The following is a 17,950-nucleotide window of genomic DNA, read 5'->3' as shown; positions in this document are numbered from 1 at the left end:
AAAAATAATGATGTTATCTGTTATTAATCCGACCTGCTATCGGATATCGGGTTATCGGATTATCGGATTATCGGATTATCGGATTATCGGATTATCGGGCGCCTTATGCAATGGACGGTGGACCGAAACCCATCTTCTTCCAAACCGAGCCCTAATTCCTCACTGTCTCGGCGGTCGATTCCGGATTCCGGACCTTGGAGAAGAGCGAGTAATTGAAGCAACCGAAACCCCAATCCTCTTAAGCTCGCTGGGTCTCTCCCTCCGGTGATTGCGTCGTGAGCGGTGAACGGTGAGGTCTCTCATCCTTCTTTCTCTTCTCTCCCTGCATTGATTTCTTGTGTTCGCGCGCACAGACAACTAGCTGCGATTGCGATTGCGATAGCACTACCCATTTGATCCCTATCTAACCCAATTTGCTTCTTTGCCTGACATTTCAGGTACAATATCTTGAGTCCTTCGATTTTTGTTGTTTCTCGTATGGCGGACATGGAGTTGGGGGAGGTAAGAATGAGGGCGCATGAGGATTCTAGGTATGGAGACAGATCTAGAGGAGTTAGGGATGAGGAGATGGATGAGTTAGAGGAGAAGGAATCAGGGAGGCACAGAAGCAAGGATAAGAAGAAGGGAAGGCGAGAAGAGAAAGAGCACGGAAGCCGGGAAAGGAGGAAAGAGGACAGGTCGGACTCCGGTAAGGACAGAGACAACGAGAAGGAATATGATCGGAATAGAGAGAAGAGCAGAGACAAGGTTAGGGATAAGGATTACGATAGGGATAGTAAACATAGAGATAGGGAGCGGGAGAAGGAGAGAAAGGAAGAACGAGACCGAGTGCGTGAGAAAGCAAGCGATCAAGGAAGGGATAAGGAGAAGGAGAAGGATCGCGAGAGGGGAAGGAACAGAGAGAGGGAAAGGGAGAAGGAGCGGGATAGGTCGAAAGATAGGGAAAGGGATGTAGAGAGGAGTAAAAATCGAGAGAAGGAGAAGGTGAAGGATAAAGAAAAGGATAGGGAGAGGAGTAAGACAGAGAAGGAGAAGGCTAGGGAGAAACCTAGGGAGAGGGATGTTGATAGAAGTTGGGAGAAGGAGCAAGATAGGTCAAGAGCAAGGGATCGAGAGAAGGAAAATAGAGGGAAAGAAGTTGAAAAGGATGGCAAAGTGACAAGCAATTCTGTGAAAGATGGGGCCTTTACAGGGAAGGAGGAAAGTCGATATGAGGATGTTGTTCAAGAAAAACAGATCGAGTCGACCTCACTGCTTGAAGAGCGTCTTGTAAAGTAAGCAACTAATTTTTGCAGTAGTCATTTTATTATTTGCACTATGTGATCCTTGAACTTGGTAAATTCAAGTGATGAAGAAAGGAACAACCTTATTTTACATATATTTATCTGAGTTCCTCATCGCTCATTTTTGTCGGGTTTCTTGGTACTGGGAGTACTTTTGTTTCTAAGCTCAGTTTTATCCTTTCAGGATTAAAGAAGAAAGACTGAAAGACAAATCCGATGGTGCTTCTGATATCTTATCATGGGTCAGTAAGAGTCGGCGGCTTGAGGAGAAGAGGAATGCTGAGAAGGAGAAAACTTTACGTCTCTCAAAAGCTCTGGAGGAGCAGGTTAGTGGTTTCTGTCATTTTTTTTCAATAGTAATCTATTAATAATTTTCTGATCCTTGCGAATTATGCAACTTATTATGGATACTGAAACTCTCAGGATAACATACTAGAAGAAAGTGATGATGATGAGGCTGCTGGAAATAGCAGAGGTAATGATTTAATTATAGTAAGAATGTAAGATTGGTAGAACCTTGCTTAATATTAAAATGTGCTTCTTTGCACACAGTGTGCTCCTTTGGTTTCGCATGAATCATTACTTCAATAGTGTTCTTTGTTTATTTTACATTATCTCTTTGCTCTTGCGGTTTTCTTTTTTTATTATCCTGATTATTGTTCCACACTGATCTTATGTTCTATTTTTCTTGTATTCAGACAACTTAGCAGGAGTGAAAATTCTTCATGGTCTTGATAAAGTAATTGAAGGTGGAGCTGTTGTCTTGACTCTAAAGGATCAGAACATTCTTGCTGGTGGTGACATCAATGAAGGTAGTGAACTGTGACATTTGAAGTGTATTGATATTTGATGAATTCCTCTTTCATGGTATGCCCTGCCTAACTTTCTATAACATGGAATAATAGATGTCGATATGCTTGAAAATGTGGAGATAGGAGAGCAGAAGCAGAGAGATGAAGCTTACAGGGTTGCAAAAAAAAAGACAGGAATATATGATGACAAGTAGGTTTTCTACTTTGTTATTGTTTCTTCTCTTATGAGGAATTCATCTTATGACTTCTCTTCTGCTTTGTGGCACTGTAGATTTAGCGATGACACAGGGTCTCGAAGACCAATACTTCCACAATATGATGATGAGATTGAAGACGAGGTGAATATGTCATTGATTTGGCAGATTTGATCCCTTTCTAATGATCCTTTATCTCCTAAATCCTCTTACTTTGTTCCACAGGGAGTAACACTGGATGAAGCTGGGCGCTTTTCTGGTGAAGCAGAGAAAAGATTAGAAGAGGTATGCAATGTCTTCCCCCACTATGATGCACATATTTCTAATATACTTTTAGAATCTTAGGGAACCACTTCTAGTTCCCCTGCCATGTTGGAGACATTTTGTCTCTTTAAGCCTATCTTCTGTGTCTTATTAATTTGCTATTATTACATATTGGACTTAGATATCATGTTTCTCCGTTTATTTTAATTGCTGAAAGTTAGTTGTGAGCCTGTCACTAATTTTTCTACTTTTGTTTTAATTCGCTTCTAAAGAAAATGATGTAGTTAGATTCTTGACTGTTAACTAGGTCCAGATTTATTATGTATATGAGTAAGTGAGATATATTTGCAAGTCTCAAGGCAAACATCAACTGTTCAAACATATGCAGAAACTACACTATTATTTTCTTTTTTATGAGAGTGGGGATGAAAGAAATCAAGTTTCTCTCTGATCGGCTGCTTTTATTTTGGCAGCTTCGCAAAAGGATTGAAGGTAGCTCCACTCAAATAGCTTATGAAGACCTCACTTCCACAGGGAGGATATCTTCAGATTATTACACTCCTGATGAGATGCTTCAATTTAAAAAGCCAAAGAAAAAGAAATCCCTGAGGAAGAAAGAAAAATTGGATTTGGATGCCCTTGAATCAGAAGCTATTGCTGCTGGACTGGGTGCTGGAGATCTTGGTTCTCGGAAAGATTTAAGGCGGCAAATTGCAAGGGAGGAAGAGGAGAGAGCTGAGGCTGAAAAGAGAAGTAATGCATACCAGTCAGCTATTGCAAAGGCAGAAGAAGCATCAAAAGTTTTGCGCCAGGAGCAAACTTTAACTGTGACATCCGGGGAGGAAGATGATCTAGTTTTTGGTGAAGATTATGAGGATCTTCAAAGATCTCTTGAGCAGGCAAGAAAGCTCGCCCTCAGGAAGCAGGATGAGGGAATTGTTTCTGTTCCTCAGGCAGTTGCACTCTTAGCTACAGAAAATAAGGAACAAGATAATACTAGCTCTATAGAAGGAGAAGCACAGGAGAATAAAGTTGTGATAACAGAGATGGAAGAGTTTGTATTAGGTCTACAGTTAAATGAAGGTAATTTTTCTATTTTATTTTGAAAGGAAGGTAATTTATGCGCATCTGCTATATTGCTGACTTTCTTTTAGGGCTCATTTGGTTCGTACGTAAGGTTTTGTAAGGGTAACTTTTACTCACATCTCTTAAATACAAGGTATCTTTATAATTTTCCTCACAATTAATTACTTGATTGTAAAATGTGGATAAAACTATAATGATGATGTTGAATAAGTTTATATTAGAATTTCTGTTCAATTACTAGACTGTGAATAAAGTATGGTAAATAAAGTCATTTTAAGATGAAAAGACTAAAATGCTCTTGTAAGAGATAGTAGTAAAACCAAAATATTCACAAGAAAAAACAAAAATCCACAAGAACAGATCAATAAAAAATCGCAATACACAATAATGGACCTAGAAAAAAATAAAACCCATAAGGGAAGACAAAAAAATGAAATCCACAAGAACAAGCCAAAAGAAGAAGAAATTCATAAGAGAATAGCAAAATCTAACCCACTAGATGATCTTCCCTTTGAGGTAGAATTGATTCCATTGAGCTTTTTGAATGAGATTTTAGATGGAGATTGCTATTAAAATCTTGGTGGAAGAAAAATGGAAGAGATTGAAAGTTGAGGGGTTAGATATAGAGGATATTTTGCTCGTCTTTTCCTAATAAAAATATGCTAGAAAACATGTATAATTTTATCACACCCCTTCACTTGTTATTTATATTTTCGACCTAAATTATCACATAACTTGTTTTATATATGGTTTTACCAAAATGTATATAAATGAGTGTTTGGTTATAAAACATATCTAAGGGAGATCTAAATCATAAATAAATATTCCTTATCCACAAATTAAACACATTTTAGACTTTTACAATTACTTTAAAATGTAGAAAATGAATGGACGTGTATAATTTTCTGGCTTCACTTTCTGTATGTTCTGTCAACCCTTTTGGTTAAGTTGATTCTTACCTTATTGCTTTGTTATTTTTGTTTTTTACAGATGCTCGTAAACCTGAAGCGGAAGATGTTTTCATGGATGAAGATGACGAACCTAAACATATACAGCAGGAAGCACAAGCTGAGGTTGTTGAATTGGCAGAAGTGAAAGAGAATAATGTTACTGAAGAACTCATTGATGAAGAGGAGCCAGACGTTGTCCCAGATGAGATTATTCATGAGGTTGCTGTTGGAAAAGGTTTAGCAGGTGCATTAAAGTTGCTTCACGATAGAGGAACACTTAGTGAAGGAGTAGATTTGGGTGGAAGAAATATGGACAAAAAGAAAAGCAAGCTTGTTGGGATCTATGATAATGATGGTACAAAGGAAATTCGCATTGACAGGACTGATGAATTTGGTCGAATAGTAAGTTTTTTCATGAGAATTAAAATTGTTTGTAACTAGTCATTGCTGATGTCCTTTTGCTTCTATGATCATGTTTTCCACTACTATTGCAGAATAAAGGTGTCATGTAAGTTTTCATTTGTAGAAAGTCTTTCATCAGTAAGCTCATTAAATTTATTGACAAGTTTGACTAGGTTGACCCTCATTGCTTATAGTTTATTCTTCTTTTTTAAGAGAAGCTTGAACTTAATACTATCCAACCTTCCTTATGTAAGGAGCAATAGACACATTGTCTGTTGAGCATTTTAAGAAAGGTTTTTTTTCTGTTCCCGTCACATTTAATCTGAAGTTTAAGCTTTACATTGATGGGATTTTTCATCATCAACTGTCTATTATTTGTTTATGTACACTCATAGTTATCATGGTTATAGTTTGTGCTAATCCTTTTGTTGTACGTATTGAATTGGGAGTAATAAATAGATTGACACTCTAATATTATATTGTTGGTTTACTCAGTTGACACCGAAGGAGGCCTTTCGGATTATTTCACATAAATTTCATGGAAAGGGACCAGGAAAAATGAAGCAGGAAAAACGCATGAAGCAGTATCAGGAGGATTTGAAAACAAAACAGATGAAAGCTTCTGACACACCATTATTGGCCATGGAAAAAATGAGGGAAGCTCAAGCTAGGATGAAAACTCCTTACCTTGTTTTGAGCGGACATGTTAAACCAGGGTATGCTAATAAAACCTTTCTTATTATCACACTGTATACCTTTTATATCTTCTTCACAAAAGATCAGACTTTTGTAGCAATATTGATTATCGTACAGGTTTCTTAGAAACAAGATTGGCCTGAAATTTGACCTGTTAAATTATTTTCTAACCAAAATCAAGTTTTTGGCATAGTTTCCTAGCAGGCCCTGGCCTAAATCAGCCTTCTTTGGCTGAACAGCCTCAAAACTCTTATAGACCTTTCTTTCAATGTGCTACTGCCTTTTCAAATCTCTCAATATAGAATCTGTTCCAGACATAATTATGTTGGTATATTCAAGATATTCTATGATGCTTATGTTTAGTTAATAGTTTCTTAAACCACAGGTTTTGAGATAATAAAGATATCTTTTAAGAAATGGAAAAAGATAGTTATGATGTCTTCTGTGATTTTATATTCTATTGCAATGTCTAAAGGTATTTTCTTTAGGAAAGTCAATAAATTGGAATCCATCTAAAAGAAATAAGCATATGCTCTGTTGCATAATTGCTTTAATCTATTATCTGTTTATGATCTTTGGCTTCTGTGTTGCTATTATCTATTTCTTTTAATTAAGTAGACCTAATAAAAATTAGCCTTGTTTGGTTTGAAGCTAAGCCTCGAACTTTATTAGTTGGTCTCCTTTAATCTTAATTATTTAGAGAGTGAACTTGTTTAGATATAAAAAAGATAAAAAAAATATTTGGTTATTAATTTAGGTTAAGGGTTCCTGAACCAGTTTAGGGAGGATCCCTGAATTCAAAGCAAACAAGACTTAAGAGAATAAGGGGGTTCTTTATCTGCTGGACTATATCCACTTCCCAGCAATCAGTAGTTTTATTGATTTCAAAATTATCAATTTAATTTACCTGTGGCTATCCATATTCTGCTTCAATACTTTTCTTCTTTTATGCAATTTAATGTACATTTTTTTCTCTCTGGTCTGATCCATTGTTGTGGAAATTTAGGCAAACCAGTGACCCTAGAAGCGGCTTTGCTACAGTTGAAAAAGATCACCTGGGGAGCCTGACACCCATGCTTGGGGACAAAAAGGTAGTTTCTTCTTCTTGTGCATAATCATTATTTTTTGAGTTGGTGTTTCTAAGAGAACCATTTACCTGAGATCTATATAACAATAGGATGATAAATAGCGAGGCAGTTTGGATTAATTTATATATTAAATAGTATAATTATATGAGTTTAAACATTTTGTGGTATACTTTCCTCTTGTTTGCTGCTGACAAGAAAGCTTGGAAGCTTAGAAATAATTTATATCTTGGGGTGTGTACTGGTTGCCATCCCTTGTATACTTGAATCTGTCACTGAAAATAGAAGTTCCTTAGTTCTATTTCATTCATCATTTGCATCTTATCCCTTGGAATTAGTTCTTCTGAATTGTAATTCAGAAAAGCAACAAAAATTGCACTCATTGATGAATAAGATATATTGACCAATGAGGTTGGCATTGAGTCTAACCATGTTCCTTCACAGGTTGAACATTTTCTGGGAATCAAGCGAAGTTCTGAGCCAGGAAGCATGGGTCCGCCTCCACCTAAAAGGCCAAAGAATTGAACAACCTTCCCCACATTTTCAACCTCTTTAGGTTGCTGAGATGTTCGTGCTCTTAATCATCCCGGAACTTGATCGGTTTTTAAAGGTGCCAAATGGTCAATGTTCATTCAAAATCTCTATATGGCAAGGTGTATAAAATTATAAAGCAGCTTTGTAGATAAACATCTTCTACATGTATCCAGCCATCTGATTCTGCTGACTTGCTGGTGCTGGCAAATGTTTTGTAACCAAAATTAGAGACATATTCTTACCATAATTTTGGAGTTTTTAATCTCTCGTCTTAAACTACCCTTCTTTTCTTTTCTTTTCTTTTTTAATTCCCCCTCCTTTTCTGATCGTCCTTTTCAGGTAAAAATTTCATTAACTTGTTAGACAAAAGCCAATTGAATTCGTACATATCCAAGCTGGTGAATTGGCCTTTTATTTTACTCCTGTACAAAAGCCACGTATGGTGGAATGATGAAAGAGAACAGAGTGGAACCTCCACAGTTTTACTTGAATCAGGCATTGAGGATGTTGTTAAGGACAAACCTCTCCTCTCTCTCTTTGTGCACTTGCCTAGGTGTCCATAACCCTGCTCATTTTAGTGCCGTATCATATCATTCTTGGAACTTAATGTTCCATACTCCACAGTGGAGATAAAAGAATCAGGATATCCATCCTAGATTCTCCCTAGCTGTGCATGAGAACAAGATAATAATAATAATAATAACAATAATAATAAGTCGAAATGAAAGCTTGTAGGCCCTATTGGGTCCTGAAATAATTAAGCCCACTGAGGAGGCTCACATGGGTTAACATGGAACCACACCCCCACCTACAATTAAGACCACCGGCCACATTTAGTTTGTCCTCTCCTCATGAAAGGGACCTAAAGATTGTGGACCACCATCTTGGCCAAACTAACAAGCAATGCAAGCAAAGCTAGGCCTATCCCCAATTCCACCTTGTGATTTTGGACCATCTACTACTACTACTACTACTACTACTACTACATTTGTTCCCCTGTGTTAGGTATTGAGAAGATGGTGTGTGTGTGTGTGTGTGTGTGTGTTATTATTTTAATCTTTTGGTTTTGGAATCAACTGGTTGTATATTGCATCTGATCAAAGGAATCTATTATGATATCTTACTACTATATTCCTTTGCTACTTTATACTAAGGAAGATAGTTGTTTGTGCCCCCCTTCCCCCTCCCCTTGAGGTTTGGTCTGATTTTAACTTACCTCTGTATAGTACCAAGATATGACTTGATAATACTAAGAGTAATTTGGTCATTTAATAACTTATTTATGGCGTGGAAAGTACTGACACCAACAAAATTTTGGACAAAAGAAAATTTAACTGTTGCAAGCACGCGTCACTTTGAAGTATAATAAGTTGAAATCAAGCCAAACCTTGTTGAAGTAAATGACAATTTGCCGTTTCTAATATCTATCTTCGAAATATGAATTAAACATGGAAAATAATGTGTGAATTAACTTCAAGAGAAGGATGTCTTTCCTTCTTCTCTTTTTAATTAAAATCCCGTAGACATATGATTTCATTTATTTCAAATAGGATTTACAAATTTGATATAGAGGAATAAAATGGAGATTGGATGTAACAACCCCCACTATCGACACAGCAAGAATTAACAAGCATGAAGATCAAAAGACATATGAGAACTAAATAAAACAACACATAAATGCACAAGCACAACTAGCCAATTAATTGTAGCTTCACCTCGGTCATGATAGATTTTTAAGTAATTTACCAAAATTAGCCTAGTAGAAAACTAAATAGAAAATAATAACTCACAACTACCAAAGTTGCCTCTAATGTCTTATTGTCGAAGGAGAGAGAAAGGTTTACTCCCCATCTATATAGCAAGGGAAATAGCCACAAAAATTTCGCACCACCCATGAAACCTCTCAATACTTGAACCGGATGAGACTCGTGCCATTAACATAGAAAGCATAAGAGAGGACCTACAACTCCACATAGGCCTTTAGCCACCTTATCGGAGTGAGGTTCCTCAAGAGGAGATCTAGGGAGGAGGAGGTGGTCTCTTTTTGTGCCATTGCGCCTCATTGAGAACGGTAAAGTCAACAACTCGACAAGCGAATGAGAAGTGTCACAAAGGAAATGAGAGAAGTTTGAGGATATGACAAATCTTCCATTGATGTCAAAGGAAGAGAGGATAGAGAATAGACGCAAAAAGGGAGATGGCACTCAGCTAGGGAAGGGAATGAAAGGAGATCAACAACGGAGGCGTCTAGACGTTGACATAAGAGAAAGAGAGCGAAAAAGAAAGATGTTACATATTTAGAACAATGTTATGTTTATAGAAAACTTTTGATGTAGCATAATTTTATCCATTAATAGTGATCCGCCATGAGATGAAGAGAAAAACTAACGATAGACTGGATAATACCATCACTACTTGATCTAATGGCTCCTGCTCGTCCATGTCAAACTCACTAGGTTTGCAGTCCCTATATCAGGGGCCAACTGCCAGTGCCTGGCATCACTCTAAGCACTCAGCTTAAGATAGTGGTGGGTGATGGTAGTCAATAAAGGACACAAAACAATCCGAAGAGAAAGAGAGACTCTCTCTTCCTCTTCCTTTTTATGTAAAAGGCAAACGCAACCGAAAAATCTTATGGCATTCCCATAAATACTCCTCAAGAATGAGCCCTTTAATGCAACGGTTTTTTTACCATTTCAAGCATAGACCTTTCGTTTACCATGCGAGTAATTTTAGGTAACCCACGAATGTCTAAAAAGTTTTTTTTTTTTTATTTTGTGCTAAGAATAGTACTAGAAAATCTTCACGTTATTCTCATTTTTGTATGCCCCTTTTGATAAATTTTGCTCCCCAGAATCAGAATGTCAGTAAATACATTAAGTTAGTTCAAATCTCACCTCAACATATAAAACAAATTTTTTCTTAACAAAAAAAAATATAGAAAAGGTTATAGGTATATATATATATATATATATATATATAACTCAAATGAGTATTTTATATTTATGTACCAAATATTGTACTCAGTTAAAAAAATAGCTTTATGAAAACACAATTTTATTTAATAAAATTTGATAACTTACTCAACTATTGAGCAATATATGTATATTAATATTTTCTACATGCTTACCTAAAATAGTTCACGGATAAAATGATTTATATTAAGCAATATTGGTGAATTATCCACCTGGTATTTACGAGACCAAAACTCAACCAGTAGGATAAGTATGTCTGTAACTCACCTAGTCAGGTATATTATTGTTTGATAAGTAGACTTATTAGAATAATAATAAAGAAAAGAGAGTTAATTATATTGTACTCATATATTTATATGTAAAATTATTTTACCCACCGTACTTTAAAAAGTCTCAAACTAATGTCTGTACTTTACAATTAAAATACGATCGTTAATTTTTTATTTTCAAGTAATACCTATATATTTTATTCTATTAATTTTTATACTGTACCATTAAATCTAAATTTTTATAAAATTTAATAATAATATCACATTTAGAAACAAGATAAATATGAGTTAAAAGGAAATCAGATTAATTTTTTATTTATTTTATCTAATAAATATGGTACGAGTATTTTAGCATTAATTTTGATTAAAAAAAATAATGATTTAACTTTAGTAAATTTTTAAAATTGAGATAAAAGATAAAAAATAATTTTAATAATAGGTCCGGAGTAGAACGCATAAAGAAGTGTAGCTCTGGACCTGCCTTTCTTGCTGTTCGAGTGTCCATTAATGCCTTTCTACCGAGTAAATATTAATATTATATTTGTAGAAAACAGTTAGGATTATATTTACATTTTTACCCCCCGCAAAAAGGACGAGAAGAAGAAAGGAATAGAAGGAGGAGGAGGAGGAGGCAAGCAAAAATAAAATAAAATAAAAAGAGGAGAAAAGATAAAATAAAATCCCATATCGAGGGGAGAAGGAAAGCGGCAAAGTTGCGAAAAAAAGAAGCCGAGGGCGAAACCGGTGGTTTCGATCTTTTCCGCTATTAATATATTCGTCTCTCTCTCTCCCTCTCTCCCTCTCTCCCTCCGTCTCGCTCTTGGTGATTCCCCTCTCTCTCTATCTCTCTTTCGTTTCTCTGATGGTGGTCCCCACCACCTGAGGCGGTCTCCGGCGGGATCCCGGCTTCGTCGCGATCGGAAGTAAGAGCTGACGAGATCCCGGCGATCACTCGCCGGACGGTCGAGATCCTGCCAAGAAACCGCCGGAGAAGGTCAGATTTTAGTGTATGGCGGAGCCGATCTTTGCCGGTCTGGTGGGACTGGAGCGGCTTTGACCCGATCTTTTATCCGAAGATGCGGAGATTTTGGTCGAGGTGAAACCTCTATGTTAAATTCTTATTCGAATACCCTAAGAGTAGATATTTTGTTTTGTTTTTTTTTCTTTTGCCGTGTGAAGGTGTAGGAAAGTTGGTTGCTTTATTCGATATTTATCATGTGGACATGCGCATTGTGATATGGAGGAGGCAAAAGTAATTATTGAAGAAAATTAGGACTCTTTGCCTAGTGGTGAATGATTTTTTTTTTCTTACTATGTTTCCAGAAGTATACATCATGAGGATTGAGGTTTCTAATTTGTGAATTATTAAGGTTTAGTTGTATGAATAAGGTAGAAATAGTTATCATTGATGTTGTAAGGATAGATATGGGACTTAGATAATTCACATCATTACACTCAGAATTTACTGGAAGGTATTAATTTAGAATAGAAGATATCAGAGCTCAAATAAGTTCTATGTGGTGCAACCGGGGACTCTGGGGGTGTGCAGGCTGCTTTGAAAGTATATTTATCTCAAGCATGTGCAAGAAAAGCAAGTAGTGAAGCTTCTGGTATTACAGCACTAACGATCATTAGTGAATAACTGAATATTTGTCAGGTCTCTGTTCACAGGACCATTATATAACTGTCTTGTATCATAGGGATGTATTTCGTAATAACCTGTATCTGGTTTGGTGTTGTTTGGCTATGTAACATAATTTCCTAGATGCATAGGATCCCACAGCTGTTTGAGACTGATTGTAGAAGAGCCTAAGAATATAAGAATTTATTCATCTTGCAGCTTAATCATGAATACTTATCGTAAAATTGTCCGCATAATTGTTTCTGGTTTCTGATTGAGTTGGTATTTGTCGTGGTACACCTTCTAGTAGACTATTTTGGGAGGAAATTGTTTGATTAGTATCAATCTGTTTATTTTTTGATTTAATATAAATATATTTTCTATTATTGTTATTCTATTTTAATTTTATTCAAGGGATTGTGAACTGATGGTATAAAATAGTTTTTAGTTTATGCGTCATGTGATTATTGACCTGCATTTCCCTTTTCCAGAAGTTCGTGAGCCAGTCGCTAATCTTTGATGATTATGAGCTGTTCGTTTGAGAAGACAAAGAGCATGGAGGAATTTCAAGAATGCAGTTCCAAAAACATGATTGTTATTTCAGGTTCTGTACTTCTACAGCTTTGTGGTGAGGATCGGAATTCATTGCAGAAATTTATATTGGCTTACCTATTGGTAGCGAGAAATGAGTATGTTTTAAGAGAAATTGAAGAACTTTTGAATGAAGATGAGCTATACATGCCTAGTTTGGATTGTACAGAACTAAAGAAGAAAAGGCCTATTATTAAGACTCAGACTAGAGGTAATTCCGGTGACCAAAGATCAAATGACTGTTTCCTTCCTGGCCTTCACGATGATATTGCTCTAGATTGTCTAGCTTGGACGAGTAGATCTGACTATTCTTCACTTTCTTGTCTAAATAAAAAGTTTAACATGTTGATTCGTAGTGGATATCTTTACAATTTAAGGAGAAGACTTGGTATCATTGAGCAGTGGGTATATTTGGCATGTAGCTTGATGCCTTGGGAATCATTTGACCCTTTTAGGCAGAGATGGATGAGGCTACCAAAAATGCCATGTGATGACTGCTTCTCTTATGCAGACAAGGAGTCTCTGGCTGTAGGGACACAGCTTCTCGTTTTTGGTCGAGAATTAACAGGTTTTGCTATATGGATGTATGATTTAATGAGATATGATTGGTCTAGATGTCCATTGATGAATTTACCTCGTTGCCTATTTGGTTCTGGCAGCTTTGGTGAAATTGCTATTGTAGCCGGTGGAAGTGATAAGAATGGTCATGTTTTAAAATGTGCTGAGCTGTACAATTCAGAGGTCGGTAGTTGGGAAACTCTACCAGATATGAATATGCCGAGGAGGTTGTGTTCTGGATTTTTTATGGATGGGAAATTTTATGTCATAGGGGGCATGTCAAGCCATACAGATTCTTTAACTTGTGGAGAGGAGTATAATATGGAAACAAGGACATGGAGGAGAATTAGAAATATGTACCCTGGTGGTAATAGGGCCACCCAGTCTCCTCCTCTGGTTGCTGTAGTAAACAATCAGCTTTATGCTGCTGATCAGTTGACAAATGTAGTTAAAAAGTATGATAAAGAAAATAACGCTTGGAATGTTGTAAGGCCATTGCCTGTTAGAGCTGACTCCTCTAATGGCTGGGGTCTTGCTTTCAAGGCATGTGGAGACAGGTTACTGGTGATTGGCGGTCATAGAGGGCCTCAAGGTGAAGTCATTGTGCTGCACTCTTGGCGTCCAGAGGATAGAAATTCTGGTGGGGGTGACTGGGAAGTGCTTTCTGTTAGGGAAAGAGCTGGTGCTTTCGTTTACAATTGTGCAATAATGGGTTGTTGATACCCGCATGGGCGTGTTGCTTATTGATCATTACGTAGTTGGGAAGGCAATTGCCTCAATTAATTGGTGAAGTGATTTACATTACTGGGTATTTTCTGTTTGATCCACTCACATTGATGACTTATTTACCAAGGACACTTCCATTTTGCTCTTTCCATTAATGTTTCATCAGAGAGCAAAAAACATTCAGTTGATGTGGAGACTTCTTTATAACATTTTAAATTTGTTCTCATTAGCATGAATTAGTATTCAACATGAAAGAATTCCAGTGTTGGCTTCTCAGTAGTTTCATTGTAGTTATAAGCTTAACTCTTAACCTCAAAATTCTTTCTGGCAGAGTAAACTGATTTTTATCAGATATAGAAATTCTGAGGCAGGAAATTGGAAATTACAACCCTAAAAATGTCGAGTATTATGTACATACCTTTTAGTATGTATAATTGCAGTAGCCTTTCCAACTATCCTGTAGGACTCTAAAAGCAATTGATCTCTACTTTTTATCTGTATTAGTTGCAATATCCAAAGGCAGATGAATGAAGAGCAGTAGAAGATGACACAAATGGATAATTGCTTCTGTTACAGGTTTAAAACCAAATATGATCTCTTCTGACTTGATTTAAGTGTTATTTACTGCTGCATCATGTATTGTGTATGTTTATGTTGTTTATGCATTCCAATTGAACTAATGTATGTGAAAGTTAACTTAGTAAGATAGCTTGTATTGTATGAGTAACTCTCTGTAATGCATATGCAACAGTGCTGTTGCCCAGGGTTTTTAGTTAGGTACAATTTATGGTGCATTGACACGAAATCAGCTAGATCTTATTGACTTTTAATCACAAGATAAGTTTAGTTAAGCATCATTTGCATGGTTAAGACAAAGCTTGGCCTCAAGATAAACTGATGGATTTTTAAGCTTTTGAGTTCTCATTATTCTATTATTGTTATATATTTTCATCAACCTGATATTCTTAGGGTACGTGTTTGATACTGTTTCCAAGATGCAATATTTATCTGAAGAAGCTACTGCAATGTTTACCTACAACAGATAGGAGATAAAATATAATGGGGATTAAAACTCAACTCTAGTATTTTTCTGTATCTGGCAGCTACTGGAATTCAACCAACTGTTGGAGAAAAACTTGAGCAAATTGTGGATCAAGGTTTATGCATTATATGATTGTTAAATGTGGATGAAAGGCCGATATGGAATGATAGCTTGCAGTGGAGTTATATAAACTATGAGTATGATAGAGCCATAGAGATGGTTAAATGGGAGTTGTCCTGCCGTCATTATTCCCTTTTATCTCCTTTCTAGATATAATATTTTGATTTTATATTTAAGTAGGATCAAAGGACATGCTTGAAGGTATCACTTGGACTATAGCCTATAGCTCTATGGGCCGGAAAGTGGTATGTTGTGTTCCTGATTTTATAGTTACAATTCTTGAGAGAAGTGGATATTTGGTAGTGTCCAGTTAAATCAATGTCATTGGGATTTGAATTTGAATCACTCATAGATTATGAATCTTTTAAACCTTTTGAGCACTATCATATTAGCCTGATTCTATAATTAGATTTAGCAGTTTAATGTGTTCTCTGTCCCTCAAGTGTCATTGAGATCTGATGTTTGGTTAGCTTGGAGTTGAGAAACTGACAGTACTTCTAGGTAGTAGCATTTGGAAATAAAATTATAAGAGAGCTAACCATACTCATCAAATATTCCTATATACCTTAGTCAAATTTGGCAGTGAGAAACTTGAAAGATGAACTATTATTACTTTCTTTTTAGCATTAGTTGTGGATAGCGAGGTAGTTGTGACAATATTTTATACTCTTCCATGTGCACTTTAATAGGTACGGATGTTATTTATGCAATTGTTAACTTTTGATATAATTCTTAGTACAAGACATTAGTGGATGGGAATATCTTGGTACCCAGTATACAAGTACAGACATGGTACCTGTCATGTATAGGATATAATTCTTTATTCTATTCTACTTGATGTCTTTCCATCTTGTGGTAGTAATAGATGATTTGTTATCTGAAACAATATTAATAATTTACATGATGTTTTTATCACCTCTCTTTTTAGGATTTTCCTACATGTTTGATATTACTCAGGCTCAGCCCATACCTCCATAATTCCAACCAGGAGGAATACTTAATATAAGTAGCTTTGTCATAAAAAAGTTTTTCTGTGGTCATTCTCTAATGAAAGACCTAAGTTGCATGTCCACCAAACACCAATTGAAGTAGAAATCTATGACTTACATGACAAGCTTGTCATTATCCATAATCTATGAAGATCTTTCTCATGCTAGAGATCTTATGTCTTTTCTCTATACCTCTCGTAAATTACTTTTTATTTTGAATCCTTTTCTATTCCTAACCCTTTGTCTGCATTTAAAGGTCTTTCAGTGGTCTACTTGCCTCCTCCCTCCTCACATGCCATCATGCCCACAAGATATAGAGATAAGAGGAATAGACAGAGTTTAGCTCATGAGAACAAAGGCAAATCAAGTTCTCATTTCATCTTATTTATTTATTTGTATCAAAAGCATTTGAATGATGGGGCTTTTATTTTAGTGATGAGAAGTGGGTTTGCCCTAACTAGCATCTTTAATGTTTTAACTTTTGGCTGACCAAGTCACTAGTGCCATGGGGAGTTAAAATAAGAAGGGGCCATATCTAACAAGATTTCTTAGTGCACTTGTTACACTAGAACCAATACAGACATTCCTACTTAAGAATTTATGTATTAATTGTCTTATACTCTGAGAACTTTAAAATGTAAAAAGAAATTAATTCTCCTCTTACAAACATATTCTCCATGCAGGTCACACCACTAGTCCAGTGGCTTAGGTAATAAGTTTGATTCCAATAAAATACTATATGCGTCTAATTTTAATTTATTATGAATTACTTTTGGGAAAGAGTTGGTTCAACTGTCTTAATCTCTTTATCTTAATAACTTTCCCTTTGGGTTTCTCCATGTTTTCTTTTTTTCTTTTTTTTTTTTTTTTGGTATTTTGGATCTATCATTTTAATCTTCATCACTTGTCCATAGTTCATGAGGAAAACGAGGAGACCCAAATGATTACAATCAATGGTCAAAGTCCAACCTCGATTTTGCTGTTTACCCCCCCACAAAAACAAAAACAAAAACAAAAACAAAAGGATTCGAATTTTGAATTCTAAGGACTTCTCTTTTTCTAATAAAATACTCCTAATTTTAATAATCACTTCTTCGGCAGTTCGGCTTTACTAAAAGATGGACCTTCATAATTACCCTTTTCTAGGGACTAGAAGACAAATGTTTTTGTCCTTAATCTCGAAAGTTACAAAAAGTAACCTCGGCATAATGATGAGGATTAGCACGACCAAATCATTGCTTTTGGGGAATGCAAATCCTAATCCCCCAATTGTCCCTTCTATTAGTGCTGATTAGGGCCTAATTTGCCTAGCAAAATGATTCCATTCTAACTCCTAAGATGGTGCTTTTCTCTAGGACTCTCTGACACGCGTGCTACTTTAGTCATTTCCATAGAAATTAAAGTTATATATATACTCGGTTTTCTTTTTTTTAAAAATCTACCTCCCTTTCTTTTAATTTATAAATTGACTCCTAATTCTTGGGATATATTTGCAATTAACCACCTCCCGACGTCTGGCTTGCTCGTAAGAATAGTTTAAGCATTTTCTGTTACTTTTTTCATCTTATAAGTAATTTTTATGAAGGGAGGAGTCAATTTGTAAATATCTAAGAGAGTTTTTCCTTAATAAATTTGAAAATTAGATTGATCATTTTCCCAAAATAAGAACCTTTTTTTTCTTAGCTCGCCATACATTAGTTTCTAATTAGTGGTTAGATATAGTCAACCCTATTGTTATCAAGTAGGGCCGATA

At 35.9% G+C, this 17,950-nt stretch overlaps 2 protein-coding genes across 4 annotated transcripts; both read left to right on the top strand.

Annotated features, from left to right (window-relative positions):
* The first annotated feature begins 131 nt into the window (after positions 1 to 131).
* Positions 132 to 7,568, top strand: LOC140771910 (SART-1 family protein DOT2). Of its 2 annotated transcripts, none has more exons than XM_073113738.1 (13): positions 132 to 289; positions 438 to 1,274; positions 1,468 to 1,609; positions 1,707 to 1,758; positions 1,982 to 2,095; positions 2,189 to 2,285; positions 2,367 to 2,433; positions 2,515 to 2,574; positions 3,027 to 3,636; positions 4,630 to 4,991; positions 5,487 to 5,707; positions 6,694 to 6,778; positions 7,217 to 7,568. In XM_073113738.1, the coding sequence occupies exons 2-13, from the start codon at positions 478 to 480 to the stop codon at positions 7,295 to 7,297; spliced, it is 2,688 nt and encodes an 895-aa protein (XP_072969839.1). In that variant the 5' UTR covers positions 132 to 289; positions 438 to 477; the 3' UTR covers positions 7,298 to 7,568. The 2 variants fall into 2 exon arrangements, with proteins under 2 accessions (XP_072969839.1, XP_072969840.1); XM_073113739.1 differs by having other exon boundaries at positions 141 to 294.
* A 3,635-nt stretch (positions 7,569 to 11,203) lies between these two features.
* On the top strand, positions 11,204 to 14,479 carry LOC140772440 (F-box/kelch-repeat protein At5g60570-like). 2 transcript variants are annotated; one of them, XM_073114514.1, is made up of 2 exons: positions 11,204 to 11,646; positions 12,666 to 14,479. In XM_073114514.1, exon 2 carries the CDS (start codon positions 12,691 to 12,693, stop codon positions 14,038 to 14,040), a length of 1,350 nt encoding a protein of 449 aa, XP_072970615.1. In that variant the 5' UTR covers positions 11,204 to 11,646; positions 12,666 to 12,690; the 3' UTR covers positions 14,041 to 14,479. The 2 variants fall into 2 exon arrangements, with proteins under 2 accessions (XP_072970615.1, XP_072970614.1); XM_073114513.1 differs by having other exon boundaries at positions 12,663 to 14,475.
* Positions 14,480 to 17,950: the final 3,471 nt, after the last annotated feature.

The sequence above is a fragment of the Typha angustifolia genome, chromosome 12, assembly GCF_048772165.1.
Source record: "Typha angustifolia cultivar Huaian chromosome 12, ASM4877216v1, whole genome shotgun sequence".
Classification (NCBI taxonomy): domain Eukaryota; kingdom Viridiplantae; phylum Streptophyta; class Magnoliopsida; order Poales; family Typhaceae; genus Typha; species Typha angustifolia.
Note: the sequence above shows the minus strand (reverse complement) of the source record. Positions and strands in the feature narration are given on the sequence as shown.